The 15,877-nt window shown below is 36.0% G+C and overlaps 1 protein-coding gene and 1 long non-coding RNA gene across 11 annotated transcripts; one reads left to right on the top strand and one right to left on the bottom strand.

Annotated features, from left to right (window-relative positions):
• The first annotated feature begins 3,648 nt into the window (after nt 1-3,648).
• Nucleotides 3,649-8,691, top strand: LOC103339508 (protein EMSY-LIKE 1). Of its 10 annotated transcripts, none has more exons than XM_089042140.1 (11): nt 3,649-3,981; nt 4,824-4,946; nt 5,047-5,212; nt 5,310-5,419; nt 5,528-5,648; nt 5,837-6,067; nt 6,544-6,612; nt 7,147-7,398; nt 7,478-7,546; nt 7,630-7,690; nt 8,225-8,691. In XM_089042140.1, the coding sequence occupies exons 3-11, from the start codon at nt 5,114-5,116 to the stop codon at nt 8,266-8,268; spliced, it is 1,056 nt and encodes a 351-aa protein (XP_088898266.1). In that variant the 5' UTR covers nt 3,649-3,981; nt 4,824-4,946; nt 5,047-5,113; the 3' UTR covers nt 8,269-8,691. The 10 variants fall into 10 exon arrangements, with proteins under 10 accessions (XP_088898266.1, XP_088898264.1, XP_088898262.1 ...); XM_089042138.1 differs by having other exon boundaries at nt 7,630-7,693; XM_089042136.1 differs by having other exon boundaries at nt 7,630-7,693; nt 8,222-8,691.
• Nucleotides 8,389-10,255, bottom strand: LOC148914741 (uncharacterized). Its single transcript, XR_016122442.1, has 3 exons — nt 9,932-10,255; nt 9,139-9,179; nt 8,389-8,706 (listed from the first exon to the last, which is right to left on the bottom strand). It is a non-coding gene; the product is annotated as an uncharacterized LOC148914741 (long non-coding RNA).
• Between the last annotated feature and the right edge of the window lie 5,622 nt (nt 10,256-15,877).

Below are 15,877 nucleotides of genomic sequence, written 5' to 3'. Positions count from 1 at the left end.
TTTTAAATAACTTCATAATTTAATTTTTTGAACAATTTGACCTAAAAAATTGAAATTACATAAATATAATTTTATTCCAAAAGAAAACACACAATATTTATAGGAATAAACTAATAACCACCATAGTGGGGGCTTGGATAATAGTCTCATGAGTTGTCTTCAGGATTAACGGCAAAGTGTTGACCCCTGTGCATGTTCTTGCATAATTTCATCTTGTTTACACCCCCCCCCCCAAATATTTCTTCTTTCTTTGAGTAAATTTTTTTTTTGTTCTTGGGCTTCATTATCTTGCTGCTTCTGATAGACATAAGTATCAGCTTGATCTTGGACACACTTGTCCAATATGTTGAGCTTTCGTCTCCTATCCTCCTTGAAAGCAATGCTTTGGTCAACAAATTATTCTAAGTACTTATCCCTTCTTTGTTGAGAATGGTCAGCCATCTTCCCTTTTGGCAACCCCTTGTTTATCTCACCCTTTAGGCCTTGGACTAGGCACAGATGGCTGTGGACTAGGTATGGTAACATTGTTTGCGTCATTATCTAAATTCACTATACTTGCACTAGCGCTTGACGAACGTTGTGTGGAAGGCTCCTTTATATCTTTCCACTTTGGGAAATTATTTTAAGATTGTCAAGCATGGTACATCAAAGGCATATTTAGAGGGTTATTATCTTTAAGAAATATCGTTTTTGCATACATATCCTACGTAGGAGTAAAAACAAAATATAAGTTTGGAGTTGAATAAAATTACATATAGAAATTTAAAGCTTTAATAAGAATGGGTGCTTACCACAAAAGAGAACATTGTTGGTTGATAGTCTTGAGCTGAGAAGCATGGCTTGGTATGTTCGTCGCTCGGGTCCATTGATACCCGGATCATTTTTCATGAACTTTTGATATACACGCTGCCAAAATGTGTTGCTTGCTTGATTGGTGCCAATAACCCCATCTTCACTGACGGAAACCAACCCTTTGCACACAGCCTCATCTTCCTATGGCCTCCAATTCACACCTCTTTGAGATTTTGTGGATATCTTCAACAAGAATGAAAGAAGATTGATGAAAATGACAAAGGAAAAATAAATTGAGAAATAGAAAAAGAAAAGAAAAAGTTTTGGGTAGATTATTTGAGAAATGGGGGTATTTATAGAGTTTGGAGTGAGTTTTGGGGTTGGATCTCATTTAGATGAATTAAAATTATTATTTTAACCCTTGGATTTAAATTTCAATCGTTAGATTTTTTTTTTTTATACAGTTAAAATAGCTTGGATTTAATATAAACCATTGATTTGGGTTACAGTTGGAATAAATAAAAAAGAGTAGTTTGAATTATGCTGTTGGATTCCAATGGCAAAATCACCATGTTGTGGCACCCCTCTGCAGCACAGTAGTCGCGGCTCCTAATTTTTTCCTCCTTGCACATGGGCTACTTCTGGCTTAGTGGGCTCCACACAAAAAATTTTCAATCCAGGTAATAGATGGACTGGTATTCCGCCCCACTTTTGGGTTTCCCAAATTTTAGCCTCTTTATTTTTCTTGGGTTAAGAGAGAAATTTGGCTAAAATTTAGGATTTTTTGAGTTTGGCCTGCTAGGTTAGAGATGGCCTTATAGGGATAAGATATCATTCCTATCCCGATTACAGATAGTTTTGTAAACAACATCAATGAAGATCTGGATTTTGAATCCTCTTTGTTGAGGCCCAAAAAATCCACGGTTCGGCCCAAATAAATTTTCAGCCCAATACGATACCTTATCAAGAAGAAACCCGATTTGGGCATACGAAAGTTCGTCATATACGCTTTGCACATATGCCACGCCAAGCAAATAAGCAACATGCCACGCTACAAGCTTAAGTGGGCCCAAACCACGTTAATGTCTGGGGCTTACTGAGTGGGTTGTGGTATGAATGGTTACGAGTATTCACGAGGCCATTGATGGTCCAAGGAGTGGAAGTTTTGGGTTACTTGGGAGCACCAAAACTCAAGCTCATTCCTTGAGTCCAAACATATGAGCAAGCATGAGAGAAAACCTAATAGCCCATCACCTTAAGAAAAGGCCCAAACATCTTTAAAAAATGTCCAATAGCCATAGCCCATAAAAAATCCCACATCAGCCAAAGCTTCCAGTGATCGAAATCAAAGGAACTCACAAACCGCTGGAAACAAAACAGCCTAGCCCAACATTTTATAAAATATCCAACGTCGTGCTCTGTTAAAACCAGTTCAAAGCCAAACCAGTAAAAGCAAGCAAACCCATGTGCTGATCACCTTTTTGACCAAGCACCCTTACCCATTCTTTCCTCTTCAAGCTTTGGTGAGAAAACAAGAAGCAAAAGTGGGTGACACCTCACCCACGTGAAGAGTCCAACTGCTTGAGGACCTTGGAACCCCAAAAAGCTGCGTGCCTATGGGTTCAGGCTAGAGAAATTTCACAAAACTAGATAAATTGAAGAAAGTGAAGGAAAATGGGAGAGGGTGGCTTGAAAAAATTGAGTCTTCTAGCCCCTATAAAAGGAGACACTTTATTCCCAGCAAAACAACTCACAATGGACAGAACAGACAAGAACAAATTGAAGGCAAGCATTCACTCTGGAATCCTTCAATTTCATGCTTTGTTCCTCCATTCCTCTTCCTCTCTCTCTCAAAACCCACATCCAGAGAGAGCAAGCATTATCTCTCATCTTTGGAACCTTTCAATTTCAAGCCTTGTTCTTCCATTTCTTCCATTTTTCTCCTCTGTCAAGCCACTCAGAAGCTTGACGAAGCTTTCGCTGGAAATCTGCTAAAGCCACCCATGCTTCCATCTTCTTCCTCTCTTTCCATAAACACACATCTGAAGAGCAAGCTTTATCTCTCACCTCTGAAATCTCTGCAATTTCGAAACCCAAGCCTTCTCCCTCTCTTTCATGCTAAACTTGCGAATACTCAGGTCCCATGCCACAAGCTCTCATGCCAAGCCCAAGAATTTATCTGTAAGCAACTATTGGTTTCGTTGGTGAAGAAGACCAATGTGTTTCTTAAGGCTTAGCTACCCTTTCGAAACACTCTTGGGGCCTGATCTTTGAACTCAGACTCAATGGGAAATTTTACACATGTTTCTCTTTTCGGCAGCCCAAGCTCATTCGTCAAGCTGCTGGAATAAAAAGACCCCTACACTCCTCAATCAAACTCCTCATCAATTCAATTATTCCTCATGAATTAGTAAACGTGGCATTTATCTATCATATTACAACAAGTAGGTGTAGGTTTAAACCAAAATTTATTTTATAAATTTATAAATAAACCCAATCCTAGACATGTATTTATAAAAAAACCAAAACACTATTTAAACATAGAAACACACCCAAAATCAACCTCAAAATCAACAATTGTATATTTTTTGGGTGTGTTTATAAATGAGTTTTGAGTGTGTGTAATGATGGGTTTTGGGTGTGTATATAAAGTGTTTTAAGTGTTAAATTTTTTTATAATTTTAGCCTCCCATTTTGGATGTTTTAGTGAAACTCCCAATTTATTTGAGCTACAATAGATAAGGATGTCAGCCAGACTTGTGGACCATAAAACTACGTCCCAAAGCACAGCCCAAAGTTTGGTCGGTCGAAGCCCAAAGCATCTTTGCTATATAAAACATGCTTTCCAAATTCGAATGGGTCCGGAACTACAAAGCCAACTACGATAATTGCAACGTTGTCAACAACGAACTCGAGCTCTAGTTTGAATAAAAATTGTAGCTTTCTTCTGCTCTCAAGTCTCGAAGTCCCTCCCTCCAGGCTCGAGCCCTCTTCTCTTTTCATTTCCTGGGATCTTTTTATAAGATCTGCAACTTGGGTTTTGAAGTCCCAGAGCCTCTACGAAAAGCAAAGCTCTTAACTTTCAGCTTCAACATTCTTCACAAAATTCAGCCCCTGCACTTTACTTTCATTTCTAGGGCTCTTATTCGCCATTCTTGCGCATGGACTATGATATCTCCGACAGCAGCGGTGAGAAAAGTCTGAACCTTTACAATTATCTCGAATCTGGGTCACGTATCTCAAGGGATTTCGGTTAGTGGGTTAGGGTTTAATTTGGGTAATTGTGTGATGAGTTTTGTTCCAGGCCTGCAGAATATAGAGTGGGTTTTTTGAAAATTAGGGTTTTGGGTGTTCTTGGGTTTTATGCGAATTAGGGAGATTGAATATATAATTTTGTGATTTTGAAGTGTTAAATCTCTGGATTTTGTTTTTGGGAATTTGGGTTCATGCGAGTTACTTGGGCTTCACCTCTTAAAGTGATTCTTAGAGTACAAGTTTACCCCTCACCTTTGCTTTTTTCCCCAGTTATCGATCATTATGTATAGAGTGGAAGAAACCAAAGATGGCATATAGAATGATTCTTATTTCAATTAATTTCATGAAATTCACTGATTGGTAAAACAAGACATAAATTTGCATAAACTTTGATATGTGTACGTTCATAAGATGCATGGATATTAAGGATGCAAGTGTTATCTTGAAATCCCCATCTGTCTACTATATTTATGTGTATGAGATAGTTTGAAGAATTGTTGTGGCTTTTTTCATACAAGTAAACTTGCCAAAACTATGTACCAAAAGAGTTAACAAATTCTGCCTTATTTAATAGCACTTCTATCCATAGAAGGGGAATTTGTGAATTTCATATAATTTTGTTTTGCTCAAGTTGATACTTCATCACAGATCCAACCCAAATTCTTGTTTACGAACTGATTTTCGTTGCAAATTGATACATTTCTCAACAATATATATGATTTTAATTGTCAGATATATAGATAATAAATAAACATATATTTTTTACTTCTGTTCAGGATAAATATACTTCGCAATCAATAGCTTTAGAAGACCACTAGCTGCATATGATGCAAAGTTTCATCTAGATGCTCCATGCCATTAGTTGTGGTTATATAATAATACTTATCCTTTCTTCCAAGGTAAAGTTATGGTGACATATTTCTTGTGAGTATCATGTATACCCTTATATGGAATAACTGCAGGTACTGATGATGATCTTCCTCCATCTCATCAAAACAGAATTCCAAGAGGGGCTCACGTCACAGCAAAAGAAAGATCTGCAGTAGGTTCTATCTCATTTTCTAGGATGTATACAGACATGGAGGCCCAAATTCATCACTTAGAGCAAGAAGCATACTGTGCAGTCCTGCGTGCTTTTAAAGCTCAGTCTGATGCGATTACTTGGGTATTTGCCTTCTCTTTGTTTGCATGTCTCCGTGCTTGTTATCTTGATGTTGTTTGTGAATCAGCCTTTAATTTGTTGTCATGTGTGTTTATTTCAGGAGAAGGAAAGCTTGATTACCGAACTTAGGAAAGAGCTGAGAGTATCAGATGACGAACACAGAGAACTTCTGACCAAGGTTAATTCTGATGACATCATCAGTAAGATAAGGTTCGCCTCTTCATAGTTGAACAAATTGTAATACAATGATCACTGCAAAATTGGCAGGGAGTTTAGTATTTCTAGTTTTTAATTGTCACATGTTGGAGCATGTATCAGAGAGTGGAGAAAGGGTGGTGGGCATCAAGCGGCTAGGCTTAGTGCATCTCAGCCTGTCTATGATCTATTACCCAGTCCTACTGTTTCTGCGTCGCGAAAGAAACAGAAAACATCTCAATCGGTACCTTCTCTAGCATTCGGTCTCTCGATTGTGGCTTTAATCTTGTATTCCATATTTGCAGCCTTTGTATTCAAAAGTAATAAGGAGCTCTATTGAGCCATAAGGAAAGTAAATTGCAAACCTAAACTAATTACTACAGTAGTGCGAAGAAAACTGGTTTTGACCTAAATTTTTTTCTGTTTTCTTAGCATGGTCAGCCATTCCCTGGTTTATCCTCAATGAAGTCCATGCCGTACCCATCGACAGGACCTACTTTGAGTAGACAATTAACTGCTCGTAGCTCTTCTGGTCCCCTTGTTGGAAATGAACCTGTTGAAGCAGCAACATTTGATTCATTAATCGGAAGGAAAGTATGGACCAGATGGCCTGAAGACAACAGCTTCTATGAGGCTGTTATCACTGAATACAACCGCACTGAGGTAGGTATTGAAGTTTGCATGAGGTGTTTTTGATTCAGTCCTCCTTTTTCTGCAACAACATTTGTAAGTTGAATTTTTGTAAAAATGCACATGTCCGAGTGAAAACAAGCATAAACGGAATTCAGCTGAGTTTATTGGTATTATTACTGGTGTCCATGAAGTTTGTTGAAAACTAACTTTGCTAAATGAAATGGAAAGAAAATAAGTTATCTTTGGTTAGGGTTGTCATTTAGCATCTACCAACTGCTCTTACTAGATGTTGCTAGGACAGAAGACTCTCTTAGATGAATAATCGACATAAGAGTGCACTTGCTTGAGTATGTACCTTGTAATACAACTCCGGAGAGTTGTTTCATATATTATAGGTTCAGTCGATTTTGAATACAAAATGAGAAGAATGAGCATTTCTCTGATGGCGTACTAATTAATAAACTTTGAACTGCCCGTTCTGGCATATCAACTTTTGTTTTTTACAGGGTCGACATGCATTGGTCTATGATATAAATACAGCAAACGAGACATGGGAATGGGTTGATCTCAAGGAGGTTAGTCTATATTTTCTTCATAGGTAGTATGAATGCATGTATTCCACTCTAGCATTAACCTGCCAATGCTGTAGTTATTGTTAAGTGTGGAAGCAATCATTGACTAGAACTAGGATCCACAGGGAGAGAGCACAAGAGAAATAGAATTAGGCATTTGATTTCTTCTGCTAGCCCCATCTTTCAGTAATAAATAGATAAGCAGATGTCGTAGTCAAACATGAACACAAAATATGAAATATGTAGATAGTATTGATCTTGGATGGAAACGGCATTATGAGAGCTTTAGAATTAAATTATATTTTTATCTTTAATCAAAGAGCTTGGAAATGTTGCTTTCATATATCAAATGTCTCCTATTTCATTCATATTTTTCAAAAGGGTTTATGATATGCATGTGCATTTATGTTTGTGGCAGCATTGCTGGCCTTGATCATATTGTCAAGTCATATCTGTCTTGTCTTTGGTAAATTGACAAAATTGTATCCCAAGCAATCAAAGAGTGCTGGGACTTGACTGACTCATTACTGGTTACAGATCTCTCGTGAGGATATCCGTTGGGAAGGTGAGGACCCGGGCCTATCTCATCGAGGAGGCCATGGTGGTGGGCAAGGAGGACGCAGGGTTAAGAAATCTTTGAACCAAGGCGGTGTTACTCCAGGTGCTGGAAGAGGACGAGGACCCATAAAGCCCCAATCAAAAAAAGAAATTCATCCGTCACAAAATGGTGTAGGGAAGAAGATGCCAGATGATCTGGAATTATTAAATACTGATACTCTGGTAAAGGAGGTATGTATGATGAATATGATGAGCCTATGTAACTAGAATTATGTTTGTTATTTTCATTTGTCACTTTTAATTTTACTAGGTGGAGAGAGTTTTCAATGCAAATCATCCAGATCCTTTTGAGCTTGAAAAAGCAAGGAAAATGCTGAAAGTAAGATTATCATCCTTTACCCTTTCTCTCTCCTTTCTCCTGGTCTAACATTACAATTTGACGTTTATATGCAACAAATGCAGGATCACGAACAGGCCCTTGTTGATGCCATCGCAAGGCTTGCATATGCATCGGATGGCGAAAGTGGTAATAGATACATGTGTACATAATAATTCTGTGTTATGTTGCTGTCAAAATAAGTTAATTAACCAATTATTGTACCTTCAGAATTTCTGTTGTGAAAGTTTATTTTATTAGCATATTGAAAATTCCTATTCTTTAGTGGTATCTTTTGATGCCTGTACTTCTGTTGCATAATTCTTTCAATTGATTTTAATTAAAGTAACCGTCACACACTGCACTTTTCAACCAAAATGAATAGTTTTGCATAGTGTTTGGCAACGGACCTTCTGTAGTAATTGGCTAAGCAACTCTCTGGATATCCTCCAGACTCTAACTAAAATGGGTCCTTGAATGAAGATAGATGGTTATCTTCCTGGCTTATCCTCACAGGGAACTGAGACGCCATATAATGAATAGGACTGTTGAAAAGGATTACACAAAATAAAAATGTTGTTTGTTGGTCCCCTTTATTTATTTTTGACAACCTTCCACTTTTGACCTGTTTTTTATTTTTAAAATTCTGCTTATTCTTTCTTATTTTTTGCTTAAAAGCAGATGGAGAGCATACGTTTCTGCATGGTCGATCAATGGATGGATAACGACGGAAAAGCAGGCACTGTGGTTGAGGCAACGATGGTCTCTGGATAGTAGCTTCAAAGCTAGCAGTCAAATGAAAGGAAAGGTTGAGTTGGAAAGAAAGACGACCACAAAGGTGGTGATGATGTTAATGGCATAGCTTTTTTCACTTTATCAAATTCTTGGATTTTCATCTGGGTTCCTTTGAGAAATCTCAATTGCCTTTGATGATCACATGCCTGACTTTAGACACATCCACTTGTAAAAACACCTCGATTTAGTGTTTTAGATTTGCCAAGAAGTTGTGTAGAAGAGATTGTTTCTTTCATCAATCATAGTTTCCGCCTGAGCGACTTGACTCAAATGTAAAGCCTGGTTGATTTTGTGGACTTGTCCTGCTTCTGCTTCTTCCTCCTAATATAAATAAAGCATTCAAGTTTAGCTTCCATCGACCATTTATCCTGCAAAGAAAACAAACAAAATCACATTCCTTGAAAGAAATTACTTCGTATTGGTGCCTATTGCAAAAGCTTTTTGATGCTGTCATATCATAAAATTGCTTTTTATGGTGTCTCCTACACAAACAGCAGGAATGAGTGACTTGCTCTCTAATAAACAGCAAGACTGCAGAGCCAGATGTCAGGGCACCCGCACAAACAATACTAAAGAATGAAGGAACCAAATTCAATTGTTCATCGTTTTTGAAAGCATAAGCTCTAATTATTCATTTTCTGAAAGGACTAAAAGTGCTTACTGATAACTTAAAAATACTTCTGATAGTGTTTGACAAAAAAACTTATAAGTGATTATGAGTCACAAAAGCATTTGGATTTTTAATAAAATCTTTGACATTCTTCCAATAGGAATAGGAGCACTTCTAAAAAAAAACTTACAAGTGATTATGTTAATGCTTCCTGTTGAAGCATTCCCAAACCTGGCCAAGGAGTTGAAAAAGGCAGCTATCAGAACACCAAATCAAATTTGCATTGAACAGCAAGTGGTGCACACACTGATGAGGAGAAAATAGATTAATTTTTCCTAAATCCAATGGCCTTGGATCTTCTGATTTGCACAACAACAAAAAACCAAGATATACACAATGATTGATCTTCTTCTACATATTCCCAAAACAGATCATTCAGAAGAAAAGAGCACATAAACTTTCTGTGGATGGATCAAATCGATCACGGAATTCGCTCTACAACAGAGGCAATCCTCCTAGTTTAAGTTCTTCTATGATCAGTGAAAATAAATGTCTTTCAAAAAAATTCATCTGAGATCTTGTTCTTTTTTGGACTGTGGGAAATACCAAAGAATACTTACAACCATTGAATCCAATACCACAAGAACTACAATTCCCTTAAAAGAATCAAGCAGCTCCAGTTAAACATCGAAGTTTGATCATAATTATGCAACAACAAAAAAAGGAGAGAGAAAAAAAAAAGAATCAAAACGAAAACCCAATGATCTTCCATGGACATGGAGTATACAAATGATTAATCTAAAGCATCAAATGCAATCATAAACACATTAATTATGAGAATCTGTCGACACAGAATTGGACATATAAACGGACAGATCATCGGCCAACCTCAACTGAAGAAATAAATTGAATTATAAAAAAACACAGAACAATCCGAAATGCAGAGAAACAATAATCAACAAAATGGCAAGGAAAAATCACACCTGAAGAAGGAAATATAAACTGAATCTGATTTTGCAGATGAATTCTGGGAGACCCTTTCGGTTTCAGACAGCAACTACATCGTGAAGGCATTCCTGTGAATCTGCCGACGTACGTTTTTCTCATATCACACGCGATGGCTTCAAAGCCCATTTGAGCTGAATTCGTTAGCTATTTCGTTTTGGTATTCTTTGGGTTGGTTTAAAGATGAAAGGGAATTCCTAATCGTCATGAAAAGAGTGTGTTTGTAACTGGGTAATAATGTTTGAGAGAGAGAGAGAGAGAGAGAGAGAGAGAGAGAAATTAGATGGGGATGACTTTGTTTTGAAGAAATGCTATCCACTACCATTTTTGAACGATTTTGTGTTGAATTTGCATTTGAATGCCATTTTGACAAGAATACCTAAAACAAAGGTCCCCATTAGACTGGCTTTTTTTTTTTTTTTTCCTCTCCATGTAAGGAAATAAAGAAAAACTTGGAGATTTGTTGACACGAATATTTATTTTCAAACGAAAAAATGTGAAATATTTTTTACATCATAGGTATTTTACATCATTGATATTGAGAGAAGGGAATTGAACGCAAAACCTCGATGTATATGGAATTATTGATATTGAGAAAAGGGAATTGAACGCAAAACCTCGATGTATAGGGAATTATAAAAGGATCTTTTATTTAATAACCAATCTTTGTTGTCATATTGCATTTCCTAGGCACCCTTGAATAATAATCTTTAGTGAAATTGTAAGTCATGTGAACGGTTGATTATTACCATAATCACTTCAATATAATGAAATATAGAGTTCATCTATTTTTTTCATAATTAAAAATTTTATGATTGCATTTATAATTCAACCAAAGAAGCCACTAGTCACAAATGACTAATACAAACTAGCCAAAAAGGGTCATTATAATAATGGATCGGTCCAAGATCAAAATTAAGACAATCTAGTATGCCTCCACTCACGATCACGCAGGATCGAAGAAACTTTGGCATAGGCATTCCAACTATGATTGCAAACTTAGAATTTTTTTTTAAAAAGATAAAGCTTGAAAAACCCAAGCCATAACAATACAAATAAAACTTTCACAAAGGAAAGATGAAAAGCTCTCGCAAAAAATATGTGAAAAGCTCTCACAAAAGGAGAGGTGAAAAGTACACAAAGAACCCAAAGAATCTCTACAACGTATTCCAAACATAAAGAAACCACAAAAAGGATGGTAGTGGAGATCTGACACTAAAACGCTGGTGGAGATCTGACGTAGAGACGCAGTCGCTTGTGATAGTTGGATAAAATTCATAACAAAACGAAGACAAATAGGGAAAACCATTTGTCTTTGAAAATGGGGGAAGAGGTGAATGGAGGAAGAGAAGAGGGGAGATGAGAGGAAGAACAATGGCTTTATTTCCCCTCAAAGTGAAAACGGCTTTAGGAATGTTTTGTTCATCTATTTGTTTAACAGAAGCATTTTTGCTCATCACTTTAACATAAAGTGTACCATCACGACTTCTCAACACTTGACATATGTCCATGGGCCTAACCATAGTTCTATAAATACAAACTAAGAAATTAATTATGGTTATTCATGGACACGTGTGAGGTGCTGTTGGAAATGGTGATAAGGGTACACCTTGAGTTAAAGTAGTGAGCAAAAATATTTCCTTATTTGAATGCCAAAAAAAAAAAACTACATAGTTTCCAATTCTAATTTGGTTGATGAGACGACACTTGCAAAAGATCTAAATATGTTTATATTATGACAAGAAGGTCTTTAATCCAAATTGAACTCTCATTAGAACGTTATAATGCAATTAAGAGTATCTACAATCATGTTTTTTAATTTTTTTAGCTAAAATTTAATTAAAAACACACAAAAGCTATTTTAGGAGCTCTTTATATAAGGGAGTGTAGTGGACAAAAGCGGGGTAGGAAAATGAGATCCTAAAAAAATAATCTAAAAAATAGTTAGCATTAATTAAAAGTGTAAAATATGCATAAAACAAAGCACCATCAAATTATAGGGAGCCATTAGGAGGAGAAAGACTTCATGAAATGGGGATAACAATATTTTGCTATCTCCGACTAATAACGTTTTGATTTGCGTGACAACACTTCCACGTGACATAATATTATTGGTCGATGATAGCAAAATATCACCGTTGCAACTATGTTTTGATGGCAATTTCCGATACGACTTGATACATGACTTGAAACCAACATGAAAAATTAGCAGGTCAACATGCATGATTCAATTTTTGAGTCAACTCTACATTGACCCGTTTATTTCGAGTCAACCTGCCAACCCGCTAAAATACCTATGTGACCCGCCAACCCATTTCTTTGTTTCTTCTTCATTTTCTTCATTTATTTTAATTCTTATATTTCTCTTTCTCAGTCTTCATACATAGAGAGAGAGGCAAAATGTAATCATTATTTTATATATAAATAAAAAATAAAAAATGAAATTACTTTATTAAATTATCAAAATTCATGATTTATTTATTTATTTATTTATTTTAATTTCCTACCACACTTAGCGGGTCAACTCATCACGACCTGAAACCTGCATGGGAAATTAACGGGTCATCTCGTACATGGCACGCTTATTAAACGAGTTGGGTTTGGTTTAAACATTCTTGATATGTATATAATCCTGACACGACATGAACTCAACACGTCATATTGCCAACCCTAATTATGAGTCATTTCTCTCCTGAGATTTAAGAGCACCTAGAGGTTTTCCTATTTTAGGAGGAGGATAGGGAGGATGGTTTCAGCTGTATTTTTCCAATTCCTCCTAAAAAAAATTGTCTAAATAGGTGGTTTAAAGAGCCCATTGAGGATGCTCTATCATTATAACTTATAGGTTTATTAGCTAAAGTCAGGGGCGGATCTTAAGCCAGGGCAGGGTAGGCTACCGCATACCCAAAAATATTTCACTAAAAAAAAACCTATATATAAGCTATGTAATTGATATCCATTCCATGTGTTGGTATACACTCTTGCTTACCCAATCCATATAAAACCCACAGCATAAGCCCACTCAAACTTTAAAAAACTGAAGAAAAAAAAATTATAACTAGCCAGCCCATGTTATGAATGGCCCAGTCAAACTTTAATATAAAAAAAGAATATAACTCAAGTAGCCAAATAGTGGCTATGCAGTGCAATTCCAGATAGAGTCGGGAGAGCTTCTTCTCAACGCAAGTCTTGGCTGTGTAATCGTGGACACTGGACAGCCTCTTCTCTTCTCTTTTCATATACAAGGAAACAAGTATTCTTCTTAATCTCTTCTCTTTAATTATCTTCTTCTATTGGGTTATTCCTAAAATAAATGTATGCATCTTAGTTTTAATTTTAATTTGAAATTGAGTTTTCTAGGGTTTAATTAGGAATGAAATATAATTTGGGGATTTTGTTGAAATTAATTAGGTTTTTTATTTTAAGAATTTTGTTGAGATGTTTGATTTGATGTTGGCATTGTTGAGATGTTTGATTTGTTGTTGGTATGTTAATGTTTGACTAAATTCATTGATGCTATTATGAGAAATTGTTTGATTTACATCGCCTGCTGATTTCAGTCCAAGTGACTTAAAAGGTTTGGAAATTGAGTTGAGGTATTTTCAAAATGATATGCATCACTGATAGGCTTTTTAGTACCTGCGCAAACAGGGTTAAAACTCCTACAAAACTTGCAAGAATGACAAGGTTATTATAGTATAAATGATTCTCGCAAGGTCGTTCTCCGCAGGGATTATTAAATAACTCGTAGCAACCAAATTCTAATTAATTATTGCAAAAGAGAAAGTTGAGATGTTTGATTTGAAGACCTTAAATTAAAAGGAATTTAACTAATAAAAATAAGGTAATATGCAAAATTAAAGCTAAGAGCAAGAGAAACAGTTGTGTTTTTAGAAATCAAATTAAAAAAACACTAGGGATCCGCCATCACCTTAACAATTCTATATAGTTCCCCCAATTACTTATGACCTATACATGCATATTTCGAAGGTTAGGTACTCCTAATATATGCATACTTGGTCCCCCAACATAGAGCGTATATCACACATGCAATCCGTCTGTGGTATTCAAATCAAATATAAACATATATGACTCATTAAGTTCTATGAAATCTTTTGAAAAAACCATGCAACCCTTAAGACATGGTATTCATCCTAAGTGAACTTGCACATATTAATCACAAGAAGCCTTCGTCAATTTCAGGGACTGACCTCCAACCAAAACTGCATCAAATTACTTTTCTAAACATTCTAATGGTGATCAAGCATCAAGACACTTAGATAGTTTAACTCAGTGATGAATAATTCGAAAATCTGCATGCATATAATCATAAGCAAATTGGACAGAAACTACATATTCTTGCTAAGGCTCGTGGCCTCACCCTAGCAACAAGAGTTAGTTACGCATGTTCACAATAAAAATAATCAAGTTCTTCATTAAAATAATAAAGATCGAAAACACCTTGAAGTAGAAGTTCTTCCAAAATCCTAGCAAAAGTCGCGTTCAAAAGCCAAAAGAGAAATCAAAAGGGAGTCTCTAAATTGCTGTGAGAAGGAGCTGAAATACCTCCTAAAACCTAGCTACCCAATCCCCACAAGGAAACTAAGTTAAAATAAAATAAGACTAGGAAATAAAGTCCAAATTGGATTAGGAGAATCTGCTCATAATCTGCACAGCCACGTTTTAGTCTCAAATCTCCTCCAAATCTGGGCCAAGATAGCTCATTTTAAAGATAAAAATATTCCGAACACTTCTCCAGAAGGCCACGAACCAATCTGAGGTCATCTTGGGCGCCAAAAACGCAATAAAAGCCCAAACGTCACTATTCCAGCACAGCGCACTGCTCCTTCATTTATTCGCCAGGAAATCATCGCTTGGTGGAAAAGTCTGATATTTTGATACGATCAAGCTCAGTGACTCACGTACGTCCTCCAACTGGAATTACTCCAAAATTCGTCCATTTGATTATGTTTTGCTCCAGAGAGAGTCGAAAGTCCTATATTGAAAATATAATTCAAAGTATCAAAATTCTTCCAAAGTATTAACCAAAATATACTAAGAATTGGGTTAAATATATAATATAAAATCGACTCATCAAAATACCCCCAAACTTAGCTTTTTGCTTGTCCTCAAGCAAAACAAGACTCAAACAAAAATAAAAACTTAATAAACTAAACACCTTGCTAAAACTTAATAGAATAAAATTTCCACCTTCAAGTTGCAATCTATAGGAAATTTTAAAAATTAGAACATCTTTTCAATAGATCCAAGTAATCCCACCACAGAGTCTAAGCTATTTAGAATCAATTAGAAAAGAATTCACAAACTTCCTTCGATGTAAAGTGAACCATCATAGTTAAGGAGACTCGACTAAAACCCCTTATCTCTCATCCCTTTTATTCATACTTCATTTTTTTTTCTTCTCTTTTTTATTATTATTATTATTATTATTATTTTATAGTAACAGTAGTGGTTGTGCAATGTTGGTTCCCTTAAGCTTTCGATCCAACCCATGTAGCGAGCTTTAGGTCAATGACTCCCAAACCACTAAGGCTTTAGGACACTAGGTGTAGAACACCCCTAAGGACTTATTAACTCAAGCTGAAACGGCTACGAAACCAACTAACCACCCTGCCTCATACCAAAACTCTACCGTTTGACTCAAGAATCACTGCTGATTAGGCAGGACTGGCCTGGTTACTAGCAAAGCTTCGGGTGAAGCAATTATTACTTTATAACACATACTAACTTTATTTTTATAAAGAACAAAAATTAAAACACACTTAGACAAAAAGTAAGTATTTCAGTCTCACTCCCCAATACCATGTTGGTGTGATGTGCAAATTTCAAAGTATAATTCATGAATTAGTGTCTAAGCAACAATAAATAGAAAAGACTCTACAGTGGGATTGATTTTCACCATG

This window comes from Prunus mume, linkage group LG8 (assembly GCF_029339155.1).
Source record: "Prunus mume cultivar Tortuosa linkage group LG8, ASM2933915v1, whole genome shotgun sequence".
Lineage (NCBI taxonomy): Eukaryota > Viridiplantae > Streptophyta > Magnoliopsida > Rosales > Rosaceae > Prunus > Prunus mume.
Note: the sequence above shows the minus strand (reverse complement) of the source record. Positions and strands in the feature narration are given on the sequence as shown.

Bases quoted from the DNA above. Each gene is read 5' to 3' on its own strand.
- LOC103339508 (XM_089042131.1), top strand. From the start codon at position 3,954: ATGGACTATGATATCTCCGACAGCAGCG. The intron at 5,420-5,527 runs GTTCGCCTCTTC...AGCATGTATCAG, and splicing joins GACATCATCAGTAAGATAAG to AGAGTGGAGAAAGGGTGGTG. The intron at 6,613-7,146 runs GTTAGTCTATAT...TACTGGTTACAG, and splicing joins AATGGGTTGATCTCAAGGAG to ATCTCTCGTGAGGATATCCG.